Raw genomic sequence first — 27,662 nt, forward strand, 5'->3', positions numbered from 1 at the left:
GACTCAGGATATGAAGGGCCCAGTGTGCTGTGTTTAAGGGTTTTATACTTGATCCTGAGGACAGTGGAATCATTGAGAGGTTTAAGTGGGGGGCAATAGTATCAAATCAGGGTTTTAAGATCACTGTGATAGGGGTAGGGGAAGGAGGGACGGATTTAAATGAGCCCCAGCATCGCAGGCACCATCATACGTGACCTACGTATGGTTGTATGGGCATGTGTGCTTGTGACTGGGAGGCTGATCAAGATCCTGTGTAGTTAAAAAGGTATAAGGCTGAGATGGGAGCCCGGGCAGTTTAGTTTCACGGTCTGTTTATGTAATTGTCACATTATTTTACCCTCTGCATTGAATGGGTTGTGAATAATAGTTATATTTTCATTGTTGAATTAACTCATAGTTGTATTAGTTTGCTAGGGCTGCTATAACAAAATACCGCAGTGTGCATGGCTTAAGTGATTGAAATATAGGCCTCACGCCTGCAATCCTAGCACTTTGGGAGGCCAAGGTGGGTGGATCACCTGAGCTCAGGAATTCAAGACCAGCCTGAGCAAAAGCAAGTCCCTGTCTCTACTAAAAATAGAAAAACTAGCTGGGTGTCATAGCTGGTACCTGTAGTCCCAACTACTCTGGAAGCTAAAGCAAGAGCATCACGTAAGCCCAGGAGTTTGAGGTTGCTGTGAGCTATGATACCACAGCATTTTACCCAGGGTGACAGAGTGATACTCTTTCTCAAAAGAAAAAAAGAAATACCCAGCAACAGAAATATATTTTCTCACAGTTCCACAGGGAGAAAGTTCAAGGTCAAGGTCGGATGTATTTAGTTTCTCCCAAGGCCTCTGTCCTTGGCTTGTGGGTGGCTTCCCTCTGCCTGTGCTCTCACGTGGTTTTTCTTCTGTGGGTGTGTGTGTCCCTGCTATCTTCTTGTGTGTCTGAATCTCTTCCTCTTACACAGACACCAGTCAGATTGGATGAGGGCCCACTCCAATGGCCTCATTTTATGACATAGTAATCACTTTAATTGATAAATAAAAACTGTATATATTTACCATGTATAACATGTTTTGAGATATGTACACATTGTGAAATGGCTCAGGTAAGGTAATTAACAAGTGTGTCACCTGACATACTTACTTTTTGTGGTGAGAACACTTAAAATCTACTCTTAGAGCTTTGGAAGAATATGATACGCTGTTATTAGCTATAGTCACATGTGATAGTAGGTCTCTTAAACTTTCCTCCCATCTAATTTGGATTTTGTGTCCTTTGACTAACACCTCTCTAACCTCCAACCTGTTTGCACCCTTCTACTTTCTGTTTCTGTGATTTTAACTTTTCTTTTGGATTCTACATAGAACTGAGATCACGTGGTATTTCTCTTTCTCTGCCTGACTTATTAATGTAATGTCCTCCAGGTTCATCTGTATTGTTGCAAATGACAGGATCTCCTTTTTTCAGGCTGAATAATATTCCATTGGATCTATGTGCCTTTTCCTTTTCCATTCATCTGATGATAGACTCTTAGGTGGATCCCGTCTCTCAACTATTGGGAATGATGCCTCCAGGAACGTGCGAATGCTGTTTCTTTAGAGAAACCTCCATACCATCCTGTAATGACTGTGCTGATTTACATTCCCACCTACAGTGTGCAGTGGGGTCTTTTCTCCACATCCTCTCCAACACATCCTTTCATCTTTTTGATAATAGCTGTTCTAACAGGTGTGAGGCGGTATGTCCTTGTTCTTTTAATTTGCATTTCCCTGATATTTAGTGATGCTGAGCATTTTTTATATAATGTTGACCATCTGTATGTCGTCTTGTGGGAGATAATCTATTCAGGTCCTTTGCTCAGTTTTTAGATTGAGTTGTTTTCTTGCTATTGAGTTGAGTTCCTTGTATATTTTAGATATTAACCCTTATCAGATGTATGGCTCACTCTGTAGATTGTTTCCTTTGCCTTGTAGAAGCTTTGTAGTTGATGTAATCTCATTTGACTATTTTTTGTTCCTGTGGTTTCTGGGGTCATATAAAGTCATTGCCCAGACCAGTATCATGGAGTCTTTACCCTCTGTTATCTTCTAGTAGTTTTACATTTTCAAGTCTTCCTGTTTCAGTTTTTAATGCATTTTGAGTTGATTTTTGTATATGGTATGAGATAAGGATGTAATACAGGGTGGACATAAAGTTCATGTGCAATTTAAAGACGTTTAACGTAGTAAATTACACACTAACTTTATGGACAACCTGTGTTTATTATTATTCTGCATGTGGGTATTCTAACGGCTTTGTTTTAACCAAATCAGATCTTTAAAAAGACCCTATCTCCACATTCTAAGGTACTGGGAGTTAGGGCTTTTCCTTATGAATTTGGAAGGTATACAGTTCACCTCATAACAATAGCATAATACTACTAATAATACTTTTAGTATATTCTGTATGCTACTGACACTTTAATAATTTAGTTAACTTACATTTTTAGTACTCATATTCATTTCTGTTGGAACAAAATTAGGAAATTCAGTGAATAGAGCTTTTTGCAAAAACTTGCAAATTAAAAATTAATTTTTTCAAGTAATTACTATTAATATCTTCTTGATCAACTTTAAGCTTCTTGTGGGAATTTCTAATGTAGATTTCATGATTGACTGTTTTCAGGGTTTTCAGTGGATACCTGGGAAGGGCCAGGGAATGTGAACTCCCAAAATGTTTTCCATTTCACTAGTAACACTAAGCTGGTTATAGACATGATCAGTGGAAATGGATTCAGCTGGAAGGTAGAATTTAAAGAGTGATATTAGGAGTAAATAAAGGAGAGTAGACTTTTATGCAGGACAGAGTACACTCATGCCCAGGAGAACTGAGTGTGGTCATCATTGCAGTGGGCTCACTTGGTTTCTGTCTAATGTTTTCAGTATTAATGAGTAGAGACTGTCTATCTAATCCCTGTGATTTAAGGAAGGATGCAGTTTGCTAGTAATTTTCAGTGACAAGCAGAGCTGTTTCTCTCAGAGATTTTGGCAACGCTCAGCCCTGAATGTCTATTAGAATCATTTGGAAATCTTTTTTAAAATCACCAATGCTCTGGCCCAAGAATAAATCCAAATCCACAGCTGATGGGGTTGGGTATGGGAGTGTGTGCAGACTTCTCTAGAAGTCTTACTTCTTTTATTTTATTTATTTATTTTATTTTATTTTTTTGCAGTTTTTGGCTGGGGCCAGGTTTGAACCTGCCACCTCTAGTATATTGGGCTGGTGCCCTACTCCTTGAGCCACAGGCCCCTAGAAGTCTAACTTCTAAGTCATGATTCTAACATGTCTTTATCTCCTTTAGGAAAGGAAATCCTTGAGGATCAAGGTGAGAGGTTCTCATTTATTTCTCCATCTCTCATGAATCTCTAACAGATGTCCTAAAGTTTTTATACATACTTTTAAAAACATGCAGGAGATAGAACCTCCGTAAGTTGACCATCCAAGGGACTGTAACAAATTGGTCAACATATGGAGGGAATCAGCATAAGGAACCAGGCCTCCTGTACTGATAGGTTATGTGGTACATGTCCATTCTGTGAAAATTAGGTCAACTTAAGGAGCTGGTCATGTAGGGAGGAGGTTGGCTCTGGAGGTTCCACTGTATATGAAAAACCCTCATTGTGCCCGATATTAGCAAGGTAGCTTCTCCCCACCCTGACCCCCACCCCATGTAAAGACCAAATTCTCTGCCCTCGGGGAACTTAGTTCCATGGAAGCGAGAGGGAGGGGGGTAGAGGAAAGTAGTAAGGCATCAAAAAACTTGCTTTTATCAGATAAAACTAACCCTTGATGGAGATGTTTAGGGGTGAGATGCGGTGAATGGTAGGCTGGAGGGATGAGAGGAAAATGGTAGATGGTTTTCTCGGGTCTCCATGGTGAGGAAAGAAGCCGTTAAGTCCAACTTCCATCATATTCCAATTGTTACTGGAATTTATGCAATTAAGAAAATGTAAACTAGCATGTTTTTTGCTTATTTTATTCTGTAGGCTTAAGTCTTCACTTATGAAGAATGTTAACATACTGCAATGAATTTTAATAATATTGCCTATAGAGCCTTTAAAAAAAAAACCTGCCTTTTAACATGTTTCTTATTAGAGAGGAATAAAAATGTTTTTCAGGCCTTTTATTGGTTAGGAAAGTTGCAACCAGGAGAGAACCAATTAGAGACAATTATAACCTGACACACAGCTGGGCCATTTAAGGAGCACTCAGCTGAAATGCTGAGAGAAAAAGAAAAAAAGTTAGCGATCTGAGAGCCGAGTGGCAGTGGTTTGGCCTTGTAAGAATTACACAGTGTTCTCATTAATATAGTTATTAGGATTGTAACTCTGTAAGAACCTTAGAAATGGCTGGCCTGATCCAAACTGCCTTGGAACTCTGCACCCTAGGAAGAAAGGTGGTTCTTAACTTAGCAGTGGTCCTCAACCTGTGGGTCGCGACCCCTTTGGAGGTCTCCTGCATATAACATATTTACATTACAATTTATAACAGTAGCAAAATTACAGTTATGAAGTAACAACAAAAAAAAACATGAGGAACTGTTTTCAAGGGTCACAGCATTAGGAGGGTTGAGAACCACTGCCTTAGAGCCACACAGCCTATCAGTCCCTGATCTTATCCCAGAATCTTCATCATTGCACTCCACCCGGAGTTGTTTCTACCATATCACCTACGTTTATACCGTCAGAAATAAACTAGGTTCTTCAGGAAGCCCTAACATGCTGACCATCTCTAGATGTTAGAGAATTGTCAGTAAGATCCTTTGGTACCTACGTTTGCTTTGAGAAGTAACTAGTAAGCAACTACAGTGCGGGTGGGAAGATATATTCTTTAAAATACATTGTAAGGGGTTCCAGTGATACATTATAAGGGGTTCCAGTGATTTCTTTTCTTTTTTTTTTTTTTTTTTGTAGAGACAGAGTCTCACTTTATGGCCCTCAGAAGAGTGCCGTGGCCTCACACAGTTCACAGCAACCTCCAGCTCCTGGGCTTAAGCGATTCTCTTGCCTCAGCCTCCCGAGTAGCTGGGACTACAGGCGCCCGCCACAACGCCCGGCTATTTTTTTGTTGCAGTTTGGCCGGGGCTGGGTTTGAACCCGCCACCCTCGGCATATGGGGCCGGCGCCCTACTCACTGAGCCACAGGCGCCGCCCGGTTCCAGTGATTTCTAAGACCAGAGTTATGAAAGCTGGCAGTGTAACAAGTTATGGTATGGGAGGATGTTGAAGAAGGACATCGCTACGATTTTATGTTTAATGTTAAAGTCACCCTGGTTCTATCAGCTGCCCTTGTGTGGCATTGTACCATCCATGTCCCTCCACAGCCCCCGGAGCATAGAATGAGGCTAACAGGGCAGACTGCCCCTTCTTCCTGGGTGCTCACAGCTCGCATCCATTTAGCAACTATTGATTAAGCACCTACGAGGCACCAGAGGCTGTGCTGAGGACACAGTGATGGGAAATACCACACAGCACCCTTGTCCCGGGTCGGGGGGGCGGGGAATGAAGAGGATGTGATAGAGAGGAGGGAGAGGTGGGCCGACAGGTAAACAGGTAGATTCGTGAAGGTAATTAAATTTGGAGGCAGTGCTGTGAAGGAAATGAATAGGGTTCAGTTTGAGAAAATAATGGGGCTGGGGGAGGGAACTTAGTGGGGTGAAGGATGACCAAAGGCCTTTCTAAGGAGGTGGTAATTTACGTGTAAGTTGAGGCCTAAAAGATCAGAAGTAAAGGCAGGCAGGGCTTGGGGGGAGGGAGGGAATGTGTTCTGTGTGTCCACACGTGTGTGGTCCTCCAAAGGACCTCTTGTAGGCTCAGGGAGGATCATCTGGCTTGAGGAGCTGAGCACGACTCTGGGGTGCTGCCACCTGACTCTGCACCAGATCTTAAGGATGTCCTCCAGGGGATGGAGTTGGTAGTTTTAGGAGGGGGAGGACTGGAGCCCCGTTTGCACATCCTGCCCAAACCTCTGTCATGGAGACCCATATGTTTGGCTTGCTAGATCCTGGAATCAAGTAAGGTAGCAAGTCTTCATTATCAAAGCCTCAGCTAAGTTTGTGGTGTTTTGCAATAAGGCTTGTTCAAGGTTTTTAGAGCAAACCTATCGTGCTTTCCCTGGGGCATTCACATCTCTGTTGTTTCGGTGTGCTTTGGATAGTGGCACAAGACACAGCTTTTTTAGTGTCTTGGCTCACCGATCTTTGAGAAGGGGACCCAGACTTCATGTCACCCGGCTGTGTCCTCCCAGACTGGTGGTATTATTAACAGTAATGTAGCCACGTGCCAGGGCTGCTGTAACAAAAGCACACAGCTTTTGATAGTTGAAGATCAAGGTGTTGGCAGGTTTGTTTCTGCAGAAGCCTCTCTCCTTGGCTTGCAGGTGGCTGCCTTCCCCCAGTGTCCTCACATGGCCTTCCCTGGTGTCTCTTCCCTTCTCCGGATGCAGAACTCCATCCTGAGGTGTTTACTCCCACTCAGCCCTCTCCCCAGCAGTCACATTTTGACACCAATGTGGTCCCCTCCTCTAGCCATTTGTCACTCACCCTTGGGGCCTCTGCAGACAGCCCCATCCCCTGGTCCCTGTACTGAGAGCAGCAGGTTCTTCCCAGGGAGCTACACAGGCCTGGTCTCATGAGTATTACCTGTCATCACCGGTTCCCAAAATCTCCTGCTGGTAATTTTGGGGTGTAAGTCACACATTTTTTTTTCTCTGTCACTGATACTCTGTCAGTATCAGTCTAAATTTGGGCTACATCTTTTGTACTCTCACATCTTTATTAAATTCAGAGAGATGATTTGGGGCTCAGAATGTTCTAATTATTGGGTTTCCTTTTCCCCACAACTGCCAACAGGGATGTTAGAAGGAGAAAGGACCTTAGCCAAAGGCAGTGACCTGTGGGAGTGCTGAGCCTGACACAGAGGGTCGCGGTGTCAACAGCTGCCTGGCTTCTGGCACTCAGAGCAACTCTTTGACTGTGTGATATTCAGAGCCGAGTCAACCCTACCTGTGTGTTTCTGCCCTTCTAGCTTATGAACATCTTCTATACCTGCTCCTGTACTTTTATTTACTTACTACTTCAGTGCTGAAAAAGATAAAAGGATTTCTCGATCAGTAGTCTCCATGAGGTATCTTTGAAATTTATGGAATTTCCCGTCTGTAAGAGATCTTGGCAAAAATCTATTCTATACTCATTTTACTGGTAGTGTGTATGGGGGGCGGGGTGCAAGGTGGGATGGAATTCAGCCCAGATTCCTGTCTTGTTTCAAGCAGAAATAACAAGGGGCCTGATTTAAAGACATAGCTAACACTGGACCTGGTTTGGTACTGTTGACAGTGGGTAATGCTCAGATCATATGTAAAACTGGCTCAGTAACTTAAATGTAGGAGCTAACACTATAAAACCCTTAGAATAAAATACAGATATGAGTCTTCACGACCTTGGATTGAGCAACTAAAGAAAAATAGATAAATTAGACTTTACCAAAATTAAAAGGCTTTTCTGCACAGGACACCATCCAAAAGGTAAAAAGATCATCGCAGAATGAGAGAAAAATATTTGCAAACCATATATCTGATAAAGGACTTTTATATGGACAATATAAAGAATCTTATAACACAATAACAAAAAGGCAGCCTGCCTAAAAATGGGCAAATGATCTGAATAGACCTTTCTCCAAAGAAGATACACAAATGGCTCATAAACACATTTTGGAGCAGGCCATCAAGAACAGGCAAATGGAAACCGCAGTGACGTGCCACTGCACAACCCCTAGGGTGGCTATGATTTTTTTTTTGCAGTTTTTTTGGCCGGTTGGGTTTGAACCCGCCACCTCTGACATATGGGGCTGGCACCCTACTCCTTTTTTTAAAGGCAGGTTTTTTTGTGAAAACTTATGGGGTACAAAAGATCTTTGTCACATATATATAGTGTGAACTGATCAAGTCAGGGCATTCAGGGTGTCAGTCACCTGAGTACGGTATTTTTTAAGTATACTTACCCTATTATGCTACTCTTCCATTAAACGCTGAATTTACTCCTTCAGTCTTACTGTATGTTTGTAGCCTTTAGTCTACCTCCTTTTACCCTCTCCATCCCCTCCCAAACTTACTCATCTCAGCCTCTATTATCTGTATGTCTATTCTGTACCTCCATGTGTTCAAATTCTTTAGCTCCCACACCTACGTGCGAGAACATGTAATAAGTGTCTTTCTGTGCCTTAAGGTCATGGCCTCCAGTTCCATCTATGATTTTGCAAATGATGTGATTTTATCCTTTTTTTTAGTGAACAGTATTCCATTGTTTGTGTGTATATATATATATTGCAATATATATATTTTGCCCATATATATTATTGCAATATATATATATACACACAAATGTGTATATATATATATATATAGCCCATTTCCTTTCTGTTCATATGATGATGAACAAGTTAGGTTGGTTCCATATCTTGGCTATTGTGAATAATTCTGCAATGAACATATGAATGTGGGTATTCCTTTGATACAAAGGGGACTAATATCTATATTATATAAAGAACTCAACTCAACAGAAAAAATAATCCCATTGAAAAGAAGGCAAAGGGCATGAAGAGACATTTCTCTAAAGAAAGCATATAAATAGCCAGGAGGCATATGAAAAATTTTTCAATATCTCTAATCATCAGAGAAATGCAAATGGAAACCACAGTGAGATATCATCTTACTCCATTCAGAATGGCTATTATTAAAAAGACAAAAAATAACAGATGTTGGCAAGCATATGAAGAAACAGGAACTCTTACGTGCTGTTGGAGGGAATGTAAAGTAGTCCAGCTATGATGGAAAACAATATGGAGATTTCACAAATCTAAAAATAGAATGACTGTCCTGTCCAGCAATTCCACTATTGGATATCTCCCCCCACCCCACCCCACCCAAAAAAACGTTTGCAGGATGTGGCGAAATCAGAACCCTCAAACACTACTGATGGGATTGTAAAATGGTAGAGCTGTACTGGACAACAGTCTCACAGTCCAATCTGGCTTCTCTCAGAAAGTTAAATGTAGAGTTTAACCTTAATACGCGAACCAGCAATTTTTAAGAGCAATAAAAACATATGTGTGCACCAAATCTTATACTGAGCATTTACTGTAACGTGATTAACAATAACCTGAAAGTAGAAACAACCCAAAAGCCAGTCCCCTGATGAATCCATGGATATTAATACAGCATGCGTATTAGTTAGCCCCAAAAAGGAATGAAGCGCTTACTGCTGCAGGCTACCACCTGGAGGAGCCTGAGAGCATCACACTAAGTGAGGGAAGCCAGTCACAAAAGACACATAGTGTGTGATTTGACTTAGGTGAAATGGCCAGAATCGGCAGTGCAGAGAGAGAGTTGATAGTGGTGCCATGGGCCGGGCGTGGGAAGTGAAAGAGGAAACGGAGGAGTGACTGCTAATGGGATGGAGCTCTGTTCGAGGTGATTAAAAGGTTCTAAAATTGATTATGGTAATAATTATACAATTCTGTGAATATAATAAAAAAATTGAAACGACCACTCTAGATAGGTGAATTGTGTGGTATAGGAATTAAATCTCAGTGAGGCTGTTATTTTTTTTTAGTGGATGTATCATTATCTTAATAACACAGACCAGTAAAACTGACCATTAACATGTTTTTTTCCAAGTTGAGCAGTTTGGGTTCCTGATGAAGAGTTTTTCTGGGGCAGGGGGTGGGTATGTGTGTGTGTAAAGCTGGGATTTTGAGATTCTAGATGTGCATATTTTTCCTCACATGCTCCAGGAGTAGGTACCCAGCCCCCCAACCCTGACCATAACCCTCTCTTTTATCTGAGTTCTTTCTTCTGATTCCGTGAGAGCTGGACATAGTGTTAAGACCTTTTTTCTTCCCCCTGTGTTCTCTTTTTGGAATCTCTTAAAAGATTTTAAGGTTTTATAAAACTATACTCTGTGCTAACATGGTAAACCTGAAAGAATGTCATGTACTTGCCAGAAGTCTCCTCCTGTTGGAAATATTGATAGTTGTGCTTGACAAAGAGCAGCCTCAGAAGCTCTGCATGTCTTCAGGAGCCAGCCAGCTAACCAGCAAAGCTGGGACCAGGGGGCCTGTTGAGCCTCAGTTGCTTAACTGTGAAATCTGGGTGGTGGCACAAGATTTGCTCTAGGAATAATAGTACCTTTTTATAAGATCAGCTGGGGTAGTGCTCATGGAAACACCCTGTACCCTGCAGAGAGCTGCACAAACACTAGTTTTGATGTTGAATGAAGTCTGTTCTTTTCTCAAAGAATTTGTAAAGATTTACTTTTTACGGCTTTATTGATATAAAATTGGTGTGTGATAAACTGCACATATTTTTAAATGTGTGACTCAATCACCTTTGATGTCTGTCTACACCTATGGAATCATCACCATCACAATAAGCAATGTATCCGTCACCTCTGTGTCCTCTGCCTCTTGGTAATTTGTCCCTCCTGTTCTCCCACCTTGTCCCTAGCCGGCCACTGATCTTCTGTCTCTGTGGTTTAACTTGCATTTTTAATTTTTTTTATAAATGGAAATGTACTGTATCTGCTTCTGTTGTCTGGCTTATTTCACTCAGCATAGCTATTTTGAGATTTATAGTCTTAATAATAGTTCATTCTTCTGGCCCAGGGGCATTCCGTTGTCTAGATATACCTCTGTTTGTTTTTCTAGTCAGCTGTCGATGAATATTTAGATTCTTTCCAGTTTTGGCTACTAAAAATAAAGCAGCTATAAACATTCACCATGTGATCATGTGGAAAGAAAGTGTAAGTTTACTTATTAATAAACTGCCAAACCATTTTCCAAATGGTTGTTCCATTTTACAAATGATGGTTCTCTACAGCAGTGTATGGAGTTCTAGGTCCTCCCCATCCTCCCCCAACACTTGCTGGGGTCAGTCTCTTTCATTTCAGCCAGTCACATTGGTCTGTTGCGCCATGCACTGTGATTTTCATTTTCATTTCTCTAATGAACACCTTTTCTTGTGTTTATGAGCCTGTTACTTTGGAATAATTGCATTTCCTACCTACTCTATGTGTAAAGAAACTTCACTCTGACTGCATACTGTAGTTGGAATGCCTTCTGATATAGCACTAGAAATGCCAGTGGATTTTCTGTCTCCTGTGTTTAACGAGGCATTCTTGTGAAAGGATCCAGAACATCCTCCAACTAGATTTTCTTTTTATGTGCCACAGAAAGTGTATTTTCAGTTGAAATCAACAGTAATATTGACACCTTGCTGTATTCAGAAATAGAAGACCTGAGTTGGGCCGGACCTTAGAGGTACTCTCAAGTCATTCCCCAGATGCTTTCTACAGTATCCATGCAAAGAAAGGGCCATTTTTCTACTGTCAGAGATACAAGTCTCTGGGAGGACCTTGTAACATAAAATATAAAAGGAGAAAAAAAAAATCTGTCTTTTGTAGATTGTTGCCAAGTTGGTACTTAAGGGAATTAAAATAGAAATGACTTGATTGACTGATGTTAATTTAAAACGGTTTTATGGTAGTTTTTTATGGTACTAGTACTGATAAGGTGAGATTTAGCAAGCCGGCCAGAACAAGCTTATCCTAGTAAGCATTTGATTACTGTGTTTTAAGTCTATGTAAAGGGGAGAGAAATAGGGGTGAAGTAGGCAAAAAGAACTTAGACTCTGGATTCCCCTCAGGAAGCCCTTTGCAGCTGCTTTCCCCACCCTCCTGGTGTGGGCTTTGCAGTCCGTCTGCCTTGCGTTGGAATTTCAGCTCCGTCTCCCCATGCCCAATGAACAAGGTGATGAGGGGTTTGTGGAGGTGTGGTGGGTGGGGAGTTACGCTCTCTTCACTCTCCTCCTGGGGCCGCTGTGATGCCTTCCTGAGATGCCAGGTGGAGGGCACCTGGCGCAAGGAGGCCTGAGGGGTGTGTCCTCTTTGTTCCCTCGTCATTTCCCTTTCTCCACTTCTACTCAGGTTACTTCCTGAAATGTTTCTGTTTGCTGTCATTTCAACCAATTTTGGAGATTTCTCCAAAATATAGAAATGGTCATGAATATTGAAGCCCCAACACTTATCCAGCCCCTGTTATGTACCAGACACAGCAGATATATTTCATGGATTTTTTTTCGTCTACTTTTCACAAGAACTCATGAAGTAGGATGAACCTCAGGCAAAAAAGAAACCAAGTGAGTTGAGGTGTAAATCCAGTCCTGTCTGACTCCAGAGCTCTTAATCCCTCTGCATTGCACTCCTACATCTTGTTTTACGAATGCTCAATTCTCTGAGTTTCTACCCCATCCCAGGTGATGACGATTATGAAAACAGGTTCTGTTGCTGTCAGATGAGGAAGCTGAGGCACAGAGTCTACTTACCCAAAGTCACATAGTTAAAACTGGTGTTCAAACTTGTTCCTGATCCCCCAGATCTCCCCTACCCCTTAAGCAGTTTCTTAAAACTTACTTTGGGTGGTACCTGTGGCTCAAAGGAGTAGGGCGCCAGCCCCATATACTGGAGGTGGTGGGTTCAAACTCAGCCCCAGCCAAAAACTGCAAAAACAAACAAACAAAAAAACAAAAACAAAGTTATTTTACAGTCCATTTCAGACCAATCAAAGTAGAGATGGGAGCTCCTTCCTGTTTAGCTTAGACATCCTGGCTGCTCCTTCCAGGAACCTGGGGAATTCTTTCCTTGTCCTTGCTACAGTCCTTGTAAAGTAATGGGATAGATTGGATATTTCATCCAAAGGCTGAGCTGAGACTAACGCCTCACCAAGGAAGAACATACCGCAAATTCATTAACTGGGAATCTACTTGCCGTCAATTCCCAGGGCTCATTGTGCAGTCGGTGCTTCTACATCATTTAGAGTTGCTGATAAATGAAAGTCTGTGCATCTTCCAAGTGCCTGGATATTTACAAGTCTCATATTTTACCACAGGAAGCAACTTCAACAAGCATATTCATGTGTTGACAGTTCTAATTAATACAAGCAATTAGCCCTGACAGAAGAACTGTGAAAAGAAGACCCATTCATAAATTTGCTAATTATGTTACTTTGCTCAAATTTAATTGCAGTCTGGTCTTTAATCATTTCTGTGTATGAGCAAAAGGCCATCTTACTAAATTCTTTCGACTTGCATATTTACTTCTGGTAAGGGGATTTTGTTGAAATTAAATTATGGTTGGAATTTAATTTTCTCCTGTGTAGGAACTGGTGAAGAACAAAGATGATAATCTTCCTGGAGAGAGGTGAACAAGAGAATGGGAAAACCAAACAAGGGGAGGAAGGCATCATACACATAACAGTTTGTTTCTTGTACATGTATCTAAAGCTCGTACCTTTTTTGTACTTATTTTAATGCCTTTCCTGAAAGCAAAGAGTTTTATTTAGCTGTTGGTAGAAAATGTGAAGATGATTGGTTACTTTGATCCAAGGCGAGCCCTCTTTGCTCTGATAAAAACGGCCTACTTTTTCAAGTGCTTTGTTCTAGACCAGGGATCCTCACCCTTGGCACTGTTGACACTTTGGGCTGGGTGATTCCCTGTGGGAGGGGGTGGGGCTGCCCCCTGCATTGTGGGATGTTGAGGAGATTCCCAGCCTCTACCCAGTAGCTGCACCACCACCCACCACCCCCTGCTGGGACAGCAGAGAGTGTCTCCAGACATTGCCAGTTGTTTCCTTGGGAGCAGAATCAACGCTGGTTGAGAACACTGTGCTGGAGAGAAATTTAAGATAAAAAGGAATTAGGTAAAACCATGTATAGGAGACTCACAAAATTGGCTGTAGGAAAATCAGTACAGCACCTTTACTTGGGGTCATTTACCAGGCATCATTGCAGAGCAATTTAATGATACTAACACAAAAACCCATAGTTGGAGTGATATTCCTTGAACTGCAGTACCTTCTCCTTACAGTTTCAAAGGCAATCTCCCCTGGCTCCTCTTTGATGGACAGTAGAGTTGTACTTGGTTGCAGAGTAGCCATGTCTAGAACCCTTTTGCTTCTCCGTACCACTCATGGACTTCACATTTGAAGCTTTGACTGTTCTCAGCTGACCCCGACACTTTGAGTAATCAACTGCAAGTGTTCCCTGTCCTCGATTCCTTCCCTACCCTGCTTAGACTTGTAGTCCCTTGTTTTAATTACTCTCTTATAAATACCTTTGATACACTTGCTGCTTAGTTGTTCTGCCTGTCTGGAAAGAATCCCGACTTGGGTGAGCCTGGCTGCCAGGCTCCTTGGATCCTGTAGCTGGTGGCTGAGCCCAGCTGGAGAACATAGCTTGGTCCACCCTGTAGCCTATTATAGATGCGTTTCAGCATCCCACCTTCCTGGATTCCCCTGAGAAAATGGAATCCACCTGCAGGGGATGCCCTCAGCCTACTACCATGAAAACTGTAAGCTGTCTGTGCTGTGCTCAGCCTCATATTTCCTGACACCTCCAGGGAGGCCTCTGCCCTGTTACCAAAAGCTAATCTATCACCTCTCTCTTAACTTCTCAGAAAAATCTTCTATTATTCATTACCCCTTTTTCTGCTGTGCCCTCAGCCTTTCAGTCACTACTGGATCCTGCCCTGAAACCCAGCGTATTCCTGGTCTCTCTCCTCTCTGACTTTGAGAGGGAGCGCGTGCACCATAGCAGGTGATGTGTGTAGAGCACAGTGTCCTGCAGCGCCTCTCAGTAGCCGCCCTTCCCCTTCCATCTGCCTTCGTGCTTCTCCAGAGATGCGTCTTACTGTCTTCTCTTCTTCAACTTCAGTCTCCTGCTGCCCCCATTGCTCTAACCCAGCGTTCTTCAGCCTTTTTATCTCATGGCACACATGACCTTGTAGTTAAACATCATGGCACAGTTAAATTATGTTGATCAAAAAAAGAGTAAAAGAAAGAATACACTTACTGTGTCTTGAACTTCTTCCAAAAATAATAAATGATCTTTAAAATTTTTCTTGGCATATGGTTGAAAATCACTGCTCTAATGAAACAATTGTAGCTGTTCCCTGCAACCTCTGTGTTGCTAAGGCCCAGGCTCACTTTTCTTCCCCAAACTCACATAGCATAGTTAATTATTCCCTCCTTGTTTTCCCAATGCCATGCTTTCCTCACTCTGCCTGCTCAGCTGCTGCCCTGGCCTCTTGCCATGGTCTCCTGTCCAGGCTCTCCCCGCCATCGCTCTGAAAGCAGCTTTCCCAATGACTGAATTCTAGGTCCTCTTTTCTTCTCCTGAGGCTTGAGTTGCTATTTGTATGCCATCAACTTCCAAACTTATCTCCTGAGCCCAGATCTCTTTTCTGAGCTTCTAGAATTATGTCCAAACCTACTCAAGGTTCCCTCAGATGATGCTGAGTCTGGAAATCATTCTCAGACCCAGGCATAGAGGAGGGACCACCTCTTTGTGGTCTGAGAGTAAATTCCATAAATGCGACATAACAAATATTTTAAGTCAGGATATCCCCACGTACCCTCCACGGTTCATGAAAATCTTCCTGTTTCACAATCTTGTAATAAACTGTACCTGGCTCATAGGAAGCTTCTTTGAATTAATAAAGAGATATGGATGCATTTGCCTAAATAAATGTCTAAAGTTAAGAATTCTTATCTCACCTATGAATTTTTGCATGGGATGGTTTTTTGGCGTTTATGTAACCTATTGGTAGATTTCCAGTTTTCTGATCCTTAATTTGGCACATTGGTATAGGAAAAGTCATTGTAGTGGTAATTTTTTATGCTGTAGCCTGGTAAATTTTAATTGTTATAATGGTAAGAAGGTAATTCTTCATTAGGGATGGGTGTGGGTACGCTCCTCCAGGCGGCACTTGCAAATGTGTGTGAGAGAGGACTTTTCTGTTGTCAGAATGAAGGGAGTCAGGGAAAAGGGCAGGTAATTGTCACGCAGTGGCTTCAATCCAGGAAACGCTCAACACCCTGCGTGCCCTGTACAATGAGGAGAAACTCAGTAACCTCTTGGTAGGTGACAGCAGGATATTCTTGGTGACATTTTCTCTGAGGCCATGACTCTTCTGCTGGTTGAATTTCCCCATGTGCAGTCTGTGCGAGGTTTACTTACCTCACAAGAGGGTAAAGCACCCTCTGCCCTCTTTCATAATGTAATTTAATCTTCCTGTAAATATGTATTCACATGTAACACTAAATGCTGTGTGGTTTACAAAGATGTCTTAAGGTATAAGCCTGTCTACAAAAAAAAGGGGGGCAAAGAATTATATAAACTATAGGAACACAGAGGGGGCGTTGTAACGGACCGCCCTGTCGGTGGCCTTCAGTCCGAGGGAGTGCAGGGAGAAGGAACGAGGAAAGTTGAGAGGTCGGCGCAGGAAAGACAGTCTGACACACTACGGGTTGGAGTATGCAGCTGTAAATTTACTGGGTACACATGTTGGTATTTATACATTTTTACAGAGCTTACATAATGCAATTTTTTGCTTACGTGCGCGGGTTATCTTTGCGTTTACAAGTGTGATTTATCATGCATTGTTATGTTTTAACGTTCCGCTTCCGGAGGGTGGCGGTTATTAGTCAACTCTGCCTGCTTTCTCCTATCTCAGTTTCTTATTATCTTTTTAGAACAGCTTGACATCTTCTTTATGTTAATGTTTGACTAATTTTACATTTACTATTTGATCTTATTGTTATTGATAATTATAATTTTGATTTAGAGTAAATTCCTTGACAAGTATTATTTTTCCTATTGATTTTTATTATGCGTGACAATTGGTGAAACAAGATGTTCTGAACAGGACTTTATGGTGGGTGGATGTGTTTCAGTGACTTTGTAACTTATGTAGATAATTTGTATTTCATGTCCTTGGGCTTATCGTCTTAGCTCACTGGTGGGAAAACATCTTTATGTGCTCATTGTTGGTGCTACTGAGTTTAGCAGCTCACAAGGTTGTGCTCTATCTGGATTAGTAGTGCATTGTGCTCATTCTTAGGAAAGTACATATTGACAATTTATCAGAACAAACAGACTTCTGGTACAGGATGACAAACACATGAGTAGACGCCACAATCTTTAAACTTAAGTGGGTAACTGAGTATGCTAGGCAACATTTCTGATGCTGTGCATACTGGGGGCGCTGGGGGCAAAGCTCCGGGGAGCACAAACCACCTTCCCGTCGTTCTATAACGCGGACAGCACTGCCTCACTACGGCTATATGCCGTGGGCGCGGCAGGGCGTTACTTAGTCTGTCAGTCAAGGTTCAACCAGGAAAGAGAACCGCTAGAGAAAAGACTAAGAGTTATTCCAGTGACAAGGAATTGGCTTACAGAACTGCAAGAGCTGACCAGGCAAGGCCAAAATCTGAAGGGCAGACCATTGGGAAGGGTGAGCTAAAACTGTCAGGTGTTCTGGAGCTGCGGTCCAGGTAGAGTTTCTTCTATAGGGAAGCCTCAGCTCTTCCTTTACTTAAGGCCTTTTAACTGATTGGATTAGGCCTACCAGATTGTCTGCAATAATCTCCCTTAAAGTTAACTGATTATGGACTTTGATCACATCTACCAAATACCTTCACAGCATCACCCTGACGAGTGTTTAATTGAGAAACTGGAGACTGTAGCTTAGGCCAGTTGGCTCATAAGAAAGGCCATCATACTCAGAGATTGAGTTTTCAAGCCTTGTATTTTGAAAGATGTGACATTTGTTCCGGTCTTTGAAGAATGGGAAACTCGTAAGTGAGAGGTAGGCATTCTAGAGAGTATGACTTTAAAATTCATCAAAACAAATAATAAAAGGTGCCAAGGCTGGAACGTGCAGTCAGTGTTTGCAGAAGGGCTGATTGTTGCTGTTTGGCCTTTCTCTGAATCTCAGCTCTCAGTCTTATCATCTAAACAAATGGGCTCAATACTTATCGTCCAGGATGGAATGAAGTGGTGTTTGTGGACACATTTTAGAAACAGTAAACACCATGAATGCTAACGTACTTTAGCAGTGGTAGTGGTGGCAATTGCATTGGTGAAAGCATGAAGTTGATAAGATGAAAAAAAAAAGGCTGAGAAAAAAACAGGCTGGGCAGGTGAAACAGAGCCTGATTGTCACAGCTTTGTCTGAAATATATCTTTAATTTAAAAAAAATACCATTCTCTTGGCATTAGTTCCTAATGGACTAAAGGACAATGGGAAACATCTCTATGTATGAGTCCGTACCTAATTGTTGCAAAGATGCAGTAGACATTTGCTCCAACAGCAACTTGTTTTTATAGGAGTAGACCTCTGTTTTCAATGCTTGAAATGTTGGAGGTGAGGGAGAGTCACTTATTATAAACTTACTGAATACTTTGCCTAAATAAGGGCAGAAAATTAAACCATTTCCAAGGAAGTTGTTCCAAGTTTCTTGGGTAATGGCTATTGTACCAATTGAGTCAGTCACCAAACAATCACCCAGAAAAGGGGGCTAAAATGAGTACAGTTTGCCACACTGCTTTCTTTTTCAGAGCTGTGCTCGGTGGACCAAGCAAGTTTCCCCCAATTTTAAAGCCACGTGCATTTTGAAGGAAATGTAATCCATATGTTGCTGAGCCACTTATAACTAAGTTATTAAAAGTTATTTTGTAAGTGTGATTTCATGTTTGAAGTCATTTTGATATATTTTTAGTAGATTTTCATTCTTCAAAATGCTAAATTTTTCTTGGCTTATTTTCTTGTTTTATTTAACATCTTAACACATTCTACAGTGAGGCGCAAAGGATATCTTGAGCCCAGGAGGAGGGTCCCTGGTACTAGAGTAACCCAGTTGAAGCAGTCGGTTTCTATTTGTAGAAGTTTCTGTTAACCTTCTTTAATTTTTTATATTCTGTCTGGGGCTCCTTTTAATCTGGTCATATCACCACTCCAGACCTCTCCCACCCTACTCCCCGAATGGTTGTCCATGAAAAGGAATAGGAAAAAGAGACAAAGGACAAAGAATAAAATCCAATTGCCTCCTAGAATATATATTTCTCTGCCGTGCAACATGGTCCTTTCTTTCCAAAGCGGGGTTCATTTTCCCCTTTTTACCTGCTACCATTGCTAGCTGAGAGGATTAGGTGTTTCATCAAGTGTCTACAAAAGAGAGAAATCAAACTGAATTTAGGAGCAGCCGCCAGCTTTATGTTCTTAGGGTGATAGAGTCTCCTTAGGACCTTAGGATTGAAACTAATTGAAAAGTGGCTTCTTTTTTTTTTTTTTTTTTTAACTAAAATAAGCTTTTTTTTTTTTTTTTAAACCTGTCTCTTTTGAGTCTCATAATATGGACCAAGTTTTATCTGTACTTGAAGCGTCCTGGTTTATGGGTGTTTTTCTATCAGGAACATCTGTTGGTGGCAAAAGACTACCAAAGCAGCCTTATTTTTATGGGATAGTAGAAACTCCTTTCTGTTCTGAGGGCCGAGGCCTGCGCTCAGGATAGAAAAGCATCCTGTTCATAGCATCAAATATGAGGGGCGTTCACTTCCTAGAGGAAAAAGGTTAAAGAAGTTAACACTTTTACTGTTTGTTCATCAGTATTGAAATGCTTTCCAATCTACTTTTTATTTGGTCCTCAGAACTTCCCTGAAGGCTGTGGTTTTTGTGTTTTTGTTTGTTTTCGTGAGGAAATTGAGGCTCAGGGATGTTACTTCCTTTACTATTTCACAAGGTGATCGTGGCAGTTGGTGTGGGCCTCAGAGAGTGGGGATGTCCTGTCCGTCATGTGGGGACATTTGAGGATCTCTGTGAACTTTAACTTTTGGAAGCCCCACCCCACATCATTCCAAATGTATTAAAACCTAGCACAGGTAGTCCCATACATCCTGTCCATGCCATACGTGACGTAATACATGTATCGCCATATATGTGAGTTGAGTTATAAATAGTTGAGATGGTACATTTTATAGAAATTCAATTTAACATTTAGCATTTTCAATTTTATCATTTCTTTTTTCACTTTGGGCCCAATTCATTATTTTAAGGTCTCAAACATTTCACAGGCCTTTGAAAAACAACCAGTGCCTGAGCACCATTCCTAAAGTGGATAAAGCCCCCCTGCTCTTCCTCCCTCCCGGGTCCCTCACACCTGCTGACAGAGCTCAGGAAAGGGCTTAATGAACATTTGTTGTTTGAAGTGACTGAATAAGTGAGAGAAGGAATAAAATAATTAACAAATTACCAGTAAGCGGCAAAGTCTGGCCCTGAACCACATGGACACCACGTCGGCTTATTTCTTTACACTGCTGCCTTAATAGCTGAAAGGGCATCCTGCAAGCTGTGTATTCAGAATACATTCCTCGTAATTTCTCTCCTTGTTCCTTCCCAAGCCAGTTTTCTTTTCTGTTACAAGAAGAAAAAGACCATAAGATTACTGACTCTCGGTAACTCTTATGAAGTAGCCATAGCCACTTTCAGATCATAATTGATTCTTTTCTCTCTGTTTAACTGCTATTGTTCACTTTATTTGCTTTGCCTTCCAAGTATGTGATAAATGCGGCTATTAATATTCAAGTAAGTTTCCTTACAAAACTGAAGAGGTGTTTTTTGCCTGTCTGATTTTGTGTGTGTGTGTTTTAATTTGTTTTATTAATAATTCTTCATGTGTTTTGTTCTGAGATGTGACTTTTTTTTTTAATCCCAAGGTAATATCTGTAGCCTTTCTTCAAAGCTCTAGGGTTGGATAGCAAGGGACCTACTGAGCAAGATGGACAGCTCAAAAGCGTCTGTCTGCTCCTTACGAACAAAAGAAACACACAGGGACCGGAGAGAGACGGGGCTTATCTAAGGCTAGAGCCATCCCCCTCTTCCTCAGCTCTGATTTCACCCCTGGAAAAGTAGGTCCACACCTACGGGTGGGCGCTGGGAATACTGGTTCTTCCTGGTTCCTCTAGACTCCCAGGGCTGCCGGATAGCTCCAGGGCAGACTTCTGGGCTGGACTCAGAAACCTGTGGTGCTGCTTCAGGGGCAGAGTTTCTGGGTCAGGAGTTGGAAATAGTGGGACCAGAGAGTAAGGCATTCAGCAAATCATTATTAGACACCCGCAGGAGCAATACCACAGTGAGGAGGACAGACTTGTCCCTGGAGTCCAGAGGTCTTGTCTTTTCACACTTGGGCTGAGCTTTTGCTCCTTATAGGTACCTTTCTTGAAGTATATTTGAAATGCTTTTGGTTTTTCTCAGTTTGGGGTTGGGTTATATGTATGTATACAACCTTGTATTTTCAAAAGACTGAATCCCATTTATCAACAAAAGGTGGAGAGAGGAAAGAAACCTATAGCAAAAAAATTAGGCACATAGAAATCAGGCATGTTTCCCCACTGCCATATTATATGTGTGTGTGTGTGTGTGTGTATTTTGTATGTATATTTATTTTGTGTGTATAAATAGAGAGAGTTAATCTCTAGGTAGGCCTGGACTTCAAAATACAGAAATGCAGAACCTTTCCTGAGTTTTTGTTGTACCCTCTAGCTCCTCTCCTTCCTCATGGAAATTCCTCCCTGAATTAAGGACTCTTGTTCATTTTCGGTACTTTCTTTTGCGACATACTGTATATGTTATATACATATATATGTGTATTGTATGTGTGTATATATGTGTATATAATTTTTATTTTTTTTTGAGACAGAGTCTCACTTTGTTGCCCTCAGTAGAGTGCTGTGGCGTCACAGCTGACAGCAACCTCCAGTTCCTGGGCTCAGGCGATTCTCTTGCCTCAGCCTCCCGAGTAGCTGGGACCACAGGTGCCCGCCACAATGCCCAACTATTTTTTCGTTGTATTTTGGCTGAGGCCTGGTTTGAACCTGCCACCCTCCATATATGGGGCCAGCGCCCCATCCACTGAGCCACAGGCACCGTCCTATATAATTTTTTTTAATGTCCTTAAATACTCTTTTCCTAAACTCATCTAGATCATTTAATTTGCAGCAGTAATCTCAAAGTATATTCTTCCCCAGAGAAAGAATGAGATTTTCCTGGCATTAATTTAAGTAAATAATTACTGGAGAAACTTGTGTGAGATGTTTTCTTGTGCTAGAGACGCTGATGATCACAAAGTGGCTGCCTGGGGAGACGTCTGGCCCCCTTCCTTGTCTGAGGAAGCTGGGACGTTGGCATTTTCCTATTCCTCTTTCCATCCGCTTCCTCATTTGCTTTGCCATCTACCCCAACTGTCTGGGTTCTGAGAGTGGTGCTTACGTGTGGGGAGCAAAGCTCTGCCACCGCTGAAGCGTTTCACAGAATGAGTCCTTGAGTGTAACTACTCATGTTCCCTCTTTTCTGCCCAGTCCTCTGCGGCGAGAACTTCTCTCACATTTTATATTTGCGTTCTTTTCTGTTGGAGACAAAAGTAAGTTAGGCCAAGAGTAAAGAGTCTGACAGTTGGAGATGTTTCTTCTTGGAAGTAACAGGCCTTCCCATTATAGCCACTGCTCTTGTTTGAATGCACGGTAACCGGAGAGGAGCCTTGAGCTGCCTGGTTTACTGGCAGAGGGGAAGCTGAACAGATCTTCCTTGTGGCATTTCCATGAGCATTAGAGCAACTCCAGAGTCAGTGAGTAAAGGCTCCGTCCTGCTGTTGTAAGCCTGCTGCTTACCCTCCCAGCTGCCCACTTTCAGTTCTTGGGCCAGTTGGTGGCTGCCTCTTTGTGATGAACTCAAGCGTGGACTCCCTCATATGCCCGCTTCCTTACTCCTTCCAGGCCGTGACACGTGGTCGGCATATTTCTTATCCATGATTCCTTTTCACACAGTACTGGATGTGGCAATGTAAGTAAATAATTAGAATTCTGACCCTTGTATATTCTATGGTTTCACTGAAGTCACTTAAAATTCAAAGCATACTTTGATGTCAAATCTGGATCTTAAATTTGGTTTGAAATTAGCTGGACCATTTGCTCACTACTGAATCAGGTGGGAAGAGGAGTCAGTTGTGAAACAAACAAAATTCTTTGATGGAAGGTTGTCTGTCTGTCAGGGGCACATTTGATTATTGGTAGCCCAACCTCACAGGCTCGGGGTAAGGGCTACTGTGCCTCATGGCAGCTGAGCCATTGGAGCAACCCCTTTTGCCTGGGACCTTGTTGGAGCACTTGTATTGTTTGAGGTGGTGAATTGTGGATGCGTCACCGCAGTCAGAAAAGGAGACTGGGTTGCAGTTCCTCCTCACAGCTTCCTCAGGGACCTGTGGGGAGTTTAACTTTTCAACTTTTCTGAACTCTGTTTCACCATCTGGAAGGGTATTTAGGTAGCCATTAAGGTCCAGTGGCTCTAAGGATTCTGTGTACATATCAACATTGGTTTTACTGCACAGACCTTGTGGCTGTGAACATCTGTGCTCATTAAGTAACTTTTTTGGACTCCCCACATCTGCTTAAGTGGGCTTGTTAAGAATAGAAAATGCCTCACCCATCCTTATATCCCCTCAATCTAGAATGGTGCCTGACACACAAAAGTGTTTCCAGTTAATATTGGTTGTATTACTTAAGAAAAGAGGGGAGAGGCAAGTTGTTAAAATTAAAGACAGCTTCAGACAATCTGGTGGAATTAGAAATTACAAGTTCTAAGTCAACATAAAGGAGAAGTTGGGAGACAGAAAAATGAGAAAATTTGTTGTGTTCTGCCCTGGGCTCTTAATGTTCAGGCAAACTCAAACTCCTTTTGTCCCTAATTGGCAGGGAATTAGATGAGGCACCTCCAATGCTCAACGCAGTACCCAATGCATGCTACACACTCAGTAAAACATTAGCTGTCAGTAGCAGAAGGAAGAACAAACTAGCTGAGAATCATCATGCTAGGTGGGTCATCACGTGATAGACTTCAAATTTGAGAGCATATATACTTAGCACCAAATTTTAGTGAACTCAATATTTCACTAATGCACATTGAATTTGCATTACTTTGACTCGTGTTCCAGAATCTTCCGCAGGTCGGTGTCAGCCCATAGGACGGATGTCAGTTCTCTGGGCACCACAAGGTGGCATAGAACATGAAAGAGGTTAAGTCAAGCCCTTGCCAAGGCCCTCCTTGACCCCACGGTGCTGTATGTTGCCTTTTGAGCCCTGAGTATCAGGGTGTTAACTTCTTTAGGGTCAGTTTTTCCTTAAATGAGGATGTAAGAAAGAGACATCTAGTTATTAGATTTTTCTAGTTTGTCTGAAAAATAAATGAGAGATTAGCCTTGGAAGTGATTTGCTTGAGATTTCCAGGTATCAGGCTACTGTGTGGTGTCCTGCACTCGTCACAGAGAGCTGAGTGGATAGCTGGCTGCAGCACGGGAGGCAGTGGCCTGTCTAGTGCTCATGGTGTCGTTAGGTCCCTACTTTCAGGTACCAGCCAGTGCCTGGTTCAGGCACATCCTGTGGGCCGGTGTTCCCTTGGCCATTTTTAGGCCATGCATCTCTTCTAGGCTGTGCTCCATTTGCACAAACCAGGCCCAGGTCTGCTGTTCTAATGACCACATAGGGACCGGCAGCAGGGCCAGTTACCCACCTCACTGAGATGACCCGGTGGCAGGTGTAGGGACAGTTGGGTCTCTTAGTAGTGGCAAGGAAAGTGTGTCTTTAAAGCCACCAGCTCTTCCTGCCTTTAGTTAGCCATTGCATTTGTAACGTGTAATCTTTCAAATCTGAACTTTGAAAGATTAAGATCTGATTTCACATTAGTAAAATATGGAGTTCACCAAAATTTGGTGGTAAGTATACATGCTCTCACATTTCAAGTCTATAGGGTCTCAGAAGGTTTAATGTAGTGCCAGAGTGATAAATGAGAATAAAGAGAAAATGATAAAGAGAAACTTTTTATTATAGGATCATGAGGAAAACTATGGAGTAGATGCCCTTAAGTTAGCTAATTTGATTGTGGTAATCACTGCACTATATGTGTGTGTGTGTGTGTGTGTGTGTGATATGTATGTATACACACACATGCATCCACCAAATCATCATGCTGTATACCTCAAACCTACATAAGTATATTTATCATTAGACCTGAATAAGGCTGGAAGGCAAACTCAAGGACAATTTGTTTGCCTTCCTCAGAATGGTCGTCTGGTGATTGAGTGACCCCTCCTATTAGAATAAGCCACTTTGTAATTGTTCATCCTTTCTCATTTCCCCGGGGGCCACTCAGGCCAGACCAGTCCTACCCAGATCATAGAAAACCTTGTTTCATTTAATCCTCTTAACAAAAGGGGATGGGAATGGTTTAATGCGGAGCAGGGCAATCCACTTGGATGTAAACATGGTATTTTCCAATGCAGGGAAATGCATTTATTTCTACAGAAAGAAGGCACCCTTAAAAATCTCTTAGGCTTGGAATTTTCAACAAAGGTGTCTACGTGAACTCCTTAAGTTTTGCCTTGTATTCTGACATATACTGACACATACAAAAGTCTTGGTGATGCTTAGGAGCTACATATTATTTAGGAAATAGTTGAAAGAGATAATCCCCTAAAGCAAGGTTTCATTGTCCCTAATGGAAAGCAAGGACTAGATTTGCAGGGGTGATTGTACCAGGCCCAAGTTATTGTGTTCTGTGTCCAGGTCTGAGCAACAAGGAAAACATAGGGTAGTGGTCACACCAGTGATTTCAATTGAAAATAGCCAGTCCTTCTGTCCCCACAAGCCTGGCAATACCTGTCTGGTCACATGCCGATTGCTGTTCAGGCATTGGAGCAGGGATACACCCCCCCATGTCTATGGGGCCAGAGACACTGACAGGCGCCCCTCACAGCACAGGCTGCTCCCTCCTCAAGGCCAGCCCAAACTGAGCACCCAGGCAGGACCAGTGGGCAGCCCAGCTGTGTAGTCCCTTGTCACTTGGGTCCTCAGGCCGTTACCTTGTCTGCATCCTCTTGTCATACTAGATTTTGGAGAGGCCCATGCCCTTGGATACACCACCAGACAAAGAAAGAAATGAGGATGCCCAGTCAGTGACTTCCTAAGTCCAAAGCAAGACTCTGCTTCAGCTGTAGTGACTCGCAGCAGCACGAAAGGAGCACTGTCCACACACGGGAGCCTTTGCTATAAATTACCTAGATGTGTGAGCCTGGCCTGTACTGCCCCACCTGGACACTTGCTCCTCCCTTCCTCCCCACCCATCACGCCATCTTCACTGTAGGAAGCTCACTGCTGCACGCTGATGCGGAATGCGCTGGGTACGTCGAGTCCACTTCTGCCGAGTGCTGCTCTAGGATGCAGTGGACACACGCCAGTCTAAGATTTTACGTCAGGAGCTGTTGTCTCGTTTTGAGACGTGAGAGGCAGGGTCAGAGCCTCCTTCTGGGGCCTGGGTGTTGCTTCCAAATGCTGCATGCACAGGCCTGCGACTTGAGCCCATTGGGTAGGCATCTGGAGAGAGGACCCCGGTCCCTGGGGTACAAGGGCACTGATCAGTTTCAGTGACCATGATCTTGTTCTTGTGATTTTTACCCTCATTTGGCAGTATTTCATATATGAAACTGAGGCTTCATTTATTTTGACCTCCCCCGGATCCTCATTTAAAGGACCACCGTCTTTTTCTAAAAGGCCTCAAATAGACAAAGTGATGACAGAGAGAGGCCTCATTCCTGGCACTCCTTCCAGGCCATGACGACCCTGGCCTCAATATCCCAACGCGGAACCAAGCCACTCATCTCCCACAGCTCTTGTCTGCGTGGAAAGGGGGCCTTTGTGGTCACTTGGTTCTGTACCTTCATTTTTGAAATGAGGAACTTGAAGCCTAGAGACGCCAACCACAGTCACTGGAACTTGAGTCTCTGGTTTCCGAGTTAGGACTTTTTGCACCCTTCCCCCAGCATCTCTCCCTTCCTCTTGTTTAGCATTTCATATAGTCTTGCCTTCCCGACTGCGCCTCCCCTTTTCCTGAAAACATTAATACACGTATGAAGTGTATTTGCTTTGCTTTTCAGCCTTGTCTGCCCCCTGTGTGTCCAAAATAGCCAATTGGAATTCATGAGAATGTTATGTCTTCAGAAGTTTATAATCAGGAAGGATCCCTATGGTTTTTTTATAATAAAACAACTTGGATGTTGGTATTTTGTGCTGGAAAGGCAAGCCAAGTTCACAATGCAACCATTACAATGCGATGCATTATGTATAATTTGTAGCCTGCCCAGGAGCAATGGTGAACCATGCCACACTGTCCTGGCCCTCCCTCCTAATTAGCCAGGATCAAACACTGCATAGGGAGCAGCACCATAGTTGTCATCTGAGGTAAATAAAAGTAAGGAACAGTTCTGATAAAAGTGGCACACCCCAAATTAAAGAGCAGCCCCTATATCAGGCTGCAGATATGTCAGGAACCTTCGCTGCTAATTGAACAGCCCTTCTGAGATTTAGCAGCTCATAAATTTGCACTGAGAGCTGCCTGTTGTTCCAAGGTTCTCAGTCTTGTCTTTGAAATTTGCCAGTTGTCCGGTGCCTTCCTCCCATAGTACCACTGTGCAAAAACCAAGAGTTGCATTTTAACATAGATTTGAACAATGTGGTTTTAAAAGAGTTTACCACATCAAAGAGAGCTCTGGGGGCATGTTTTATAAATTCTTTTCTCTGCAGTATTTAGAGTGACAAGTGCCTCACACAAGTTACGTTCCATGTAGATCAGCCATTTTGGTGTGGTGTCCTTGCTGGCGCTTTCACTGCCTTTATTTTTTCTACCCTAAGATAATTATCTGAAAACA

General features: G+C 42.5%; 1 protein-coding gene across 4 annotated transcripts in view; it reads left to right on the top strand.

The window, feature by feature from the left end:
• RHBDD1 (rhomboid domain containing 1) overlaps positions 1-27,662 on the top strand; it is a 224,119-nt gene that overhangs the window by 168,921 nt on the left and 27,536 nt on the right. For 2 of the 4 annotated variants that reach the window (XM_053597932.1, XM_053597933.1), the window contains exon 8: positions 3,329-3,352. The exons of the other annotated variants lie outside the window; for them this stretch is intronic. In XM_053597932.1, coding sequence (XP_053453907.1) covers positions 3,329-3,352 — 24 coding nt within the window. The remainder of the gene's footprint in view (positions 1-3,328; positions 3,353-27,662) is intronic. 4 annotated transcript variants of the gene reach the window in all.

Source organism: Nycticebus coucang, chromosome 7 (genome assembly GCF_027406575.1).
Source record: "Nycticebus coucang isolate mNycCou1 chromosome 7, mNycCou1.pri, whole genome shotgun sequence".
Lineage (NCBI taxonomy): Eukaryota > Metazoa > Chordata > Mammalia > Primates > Lorisidae > Nycticebus > Nycticebus coucang.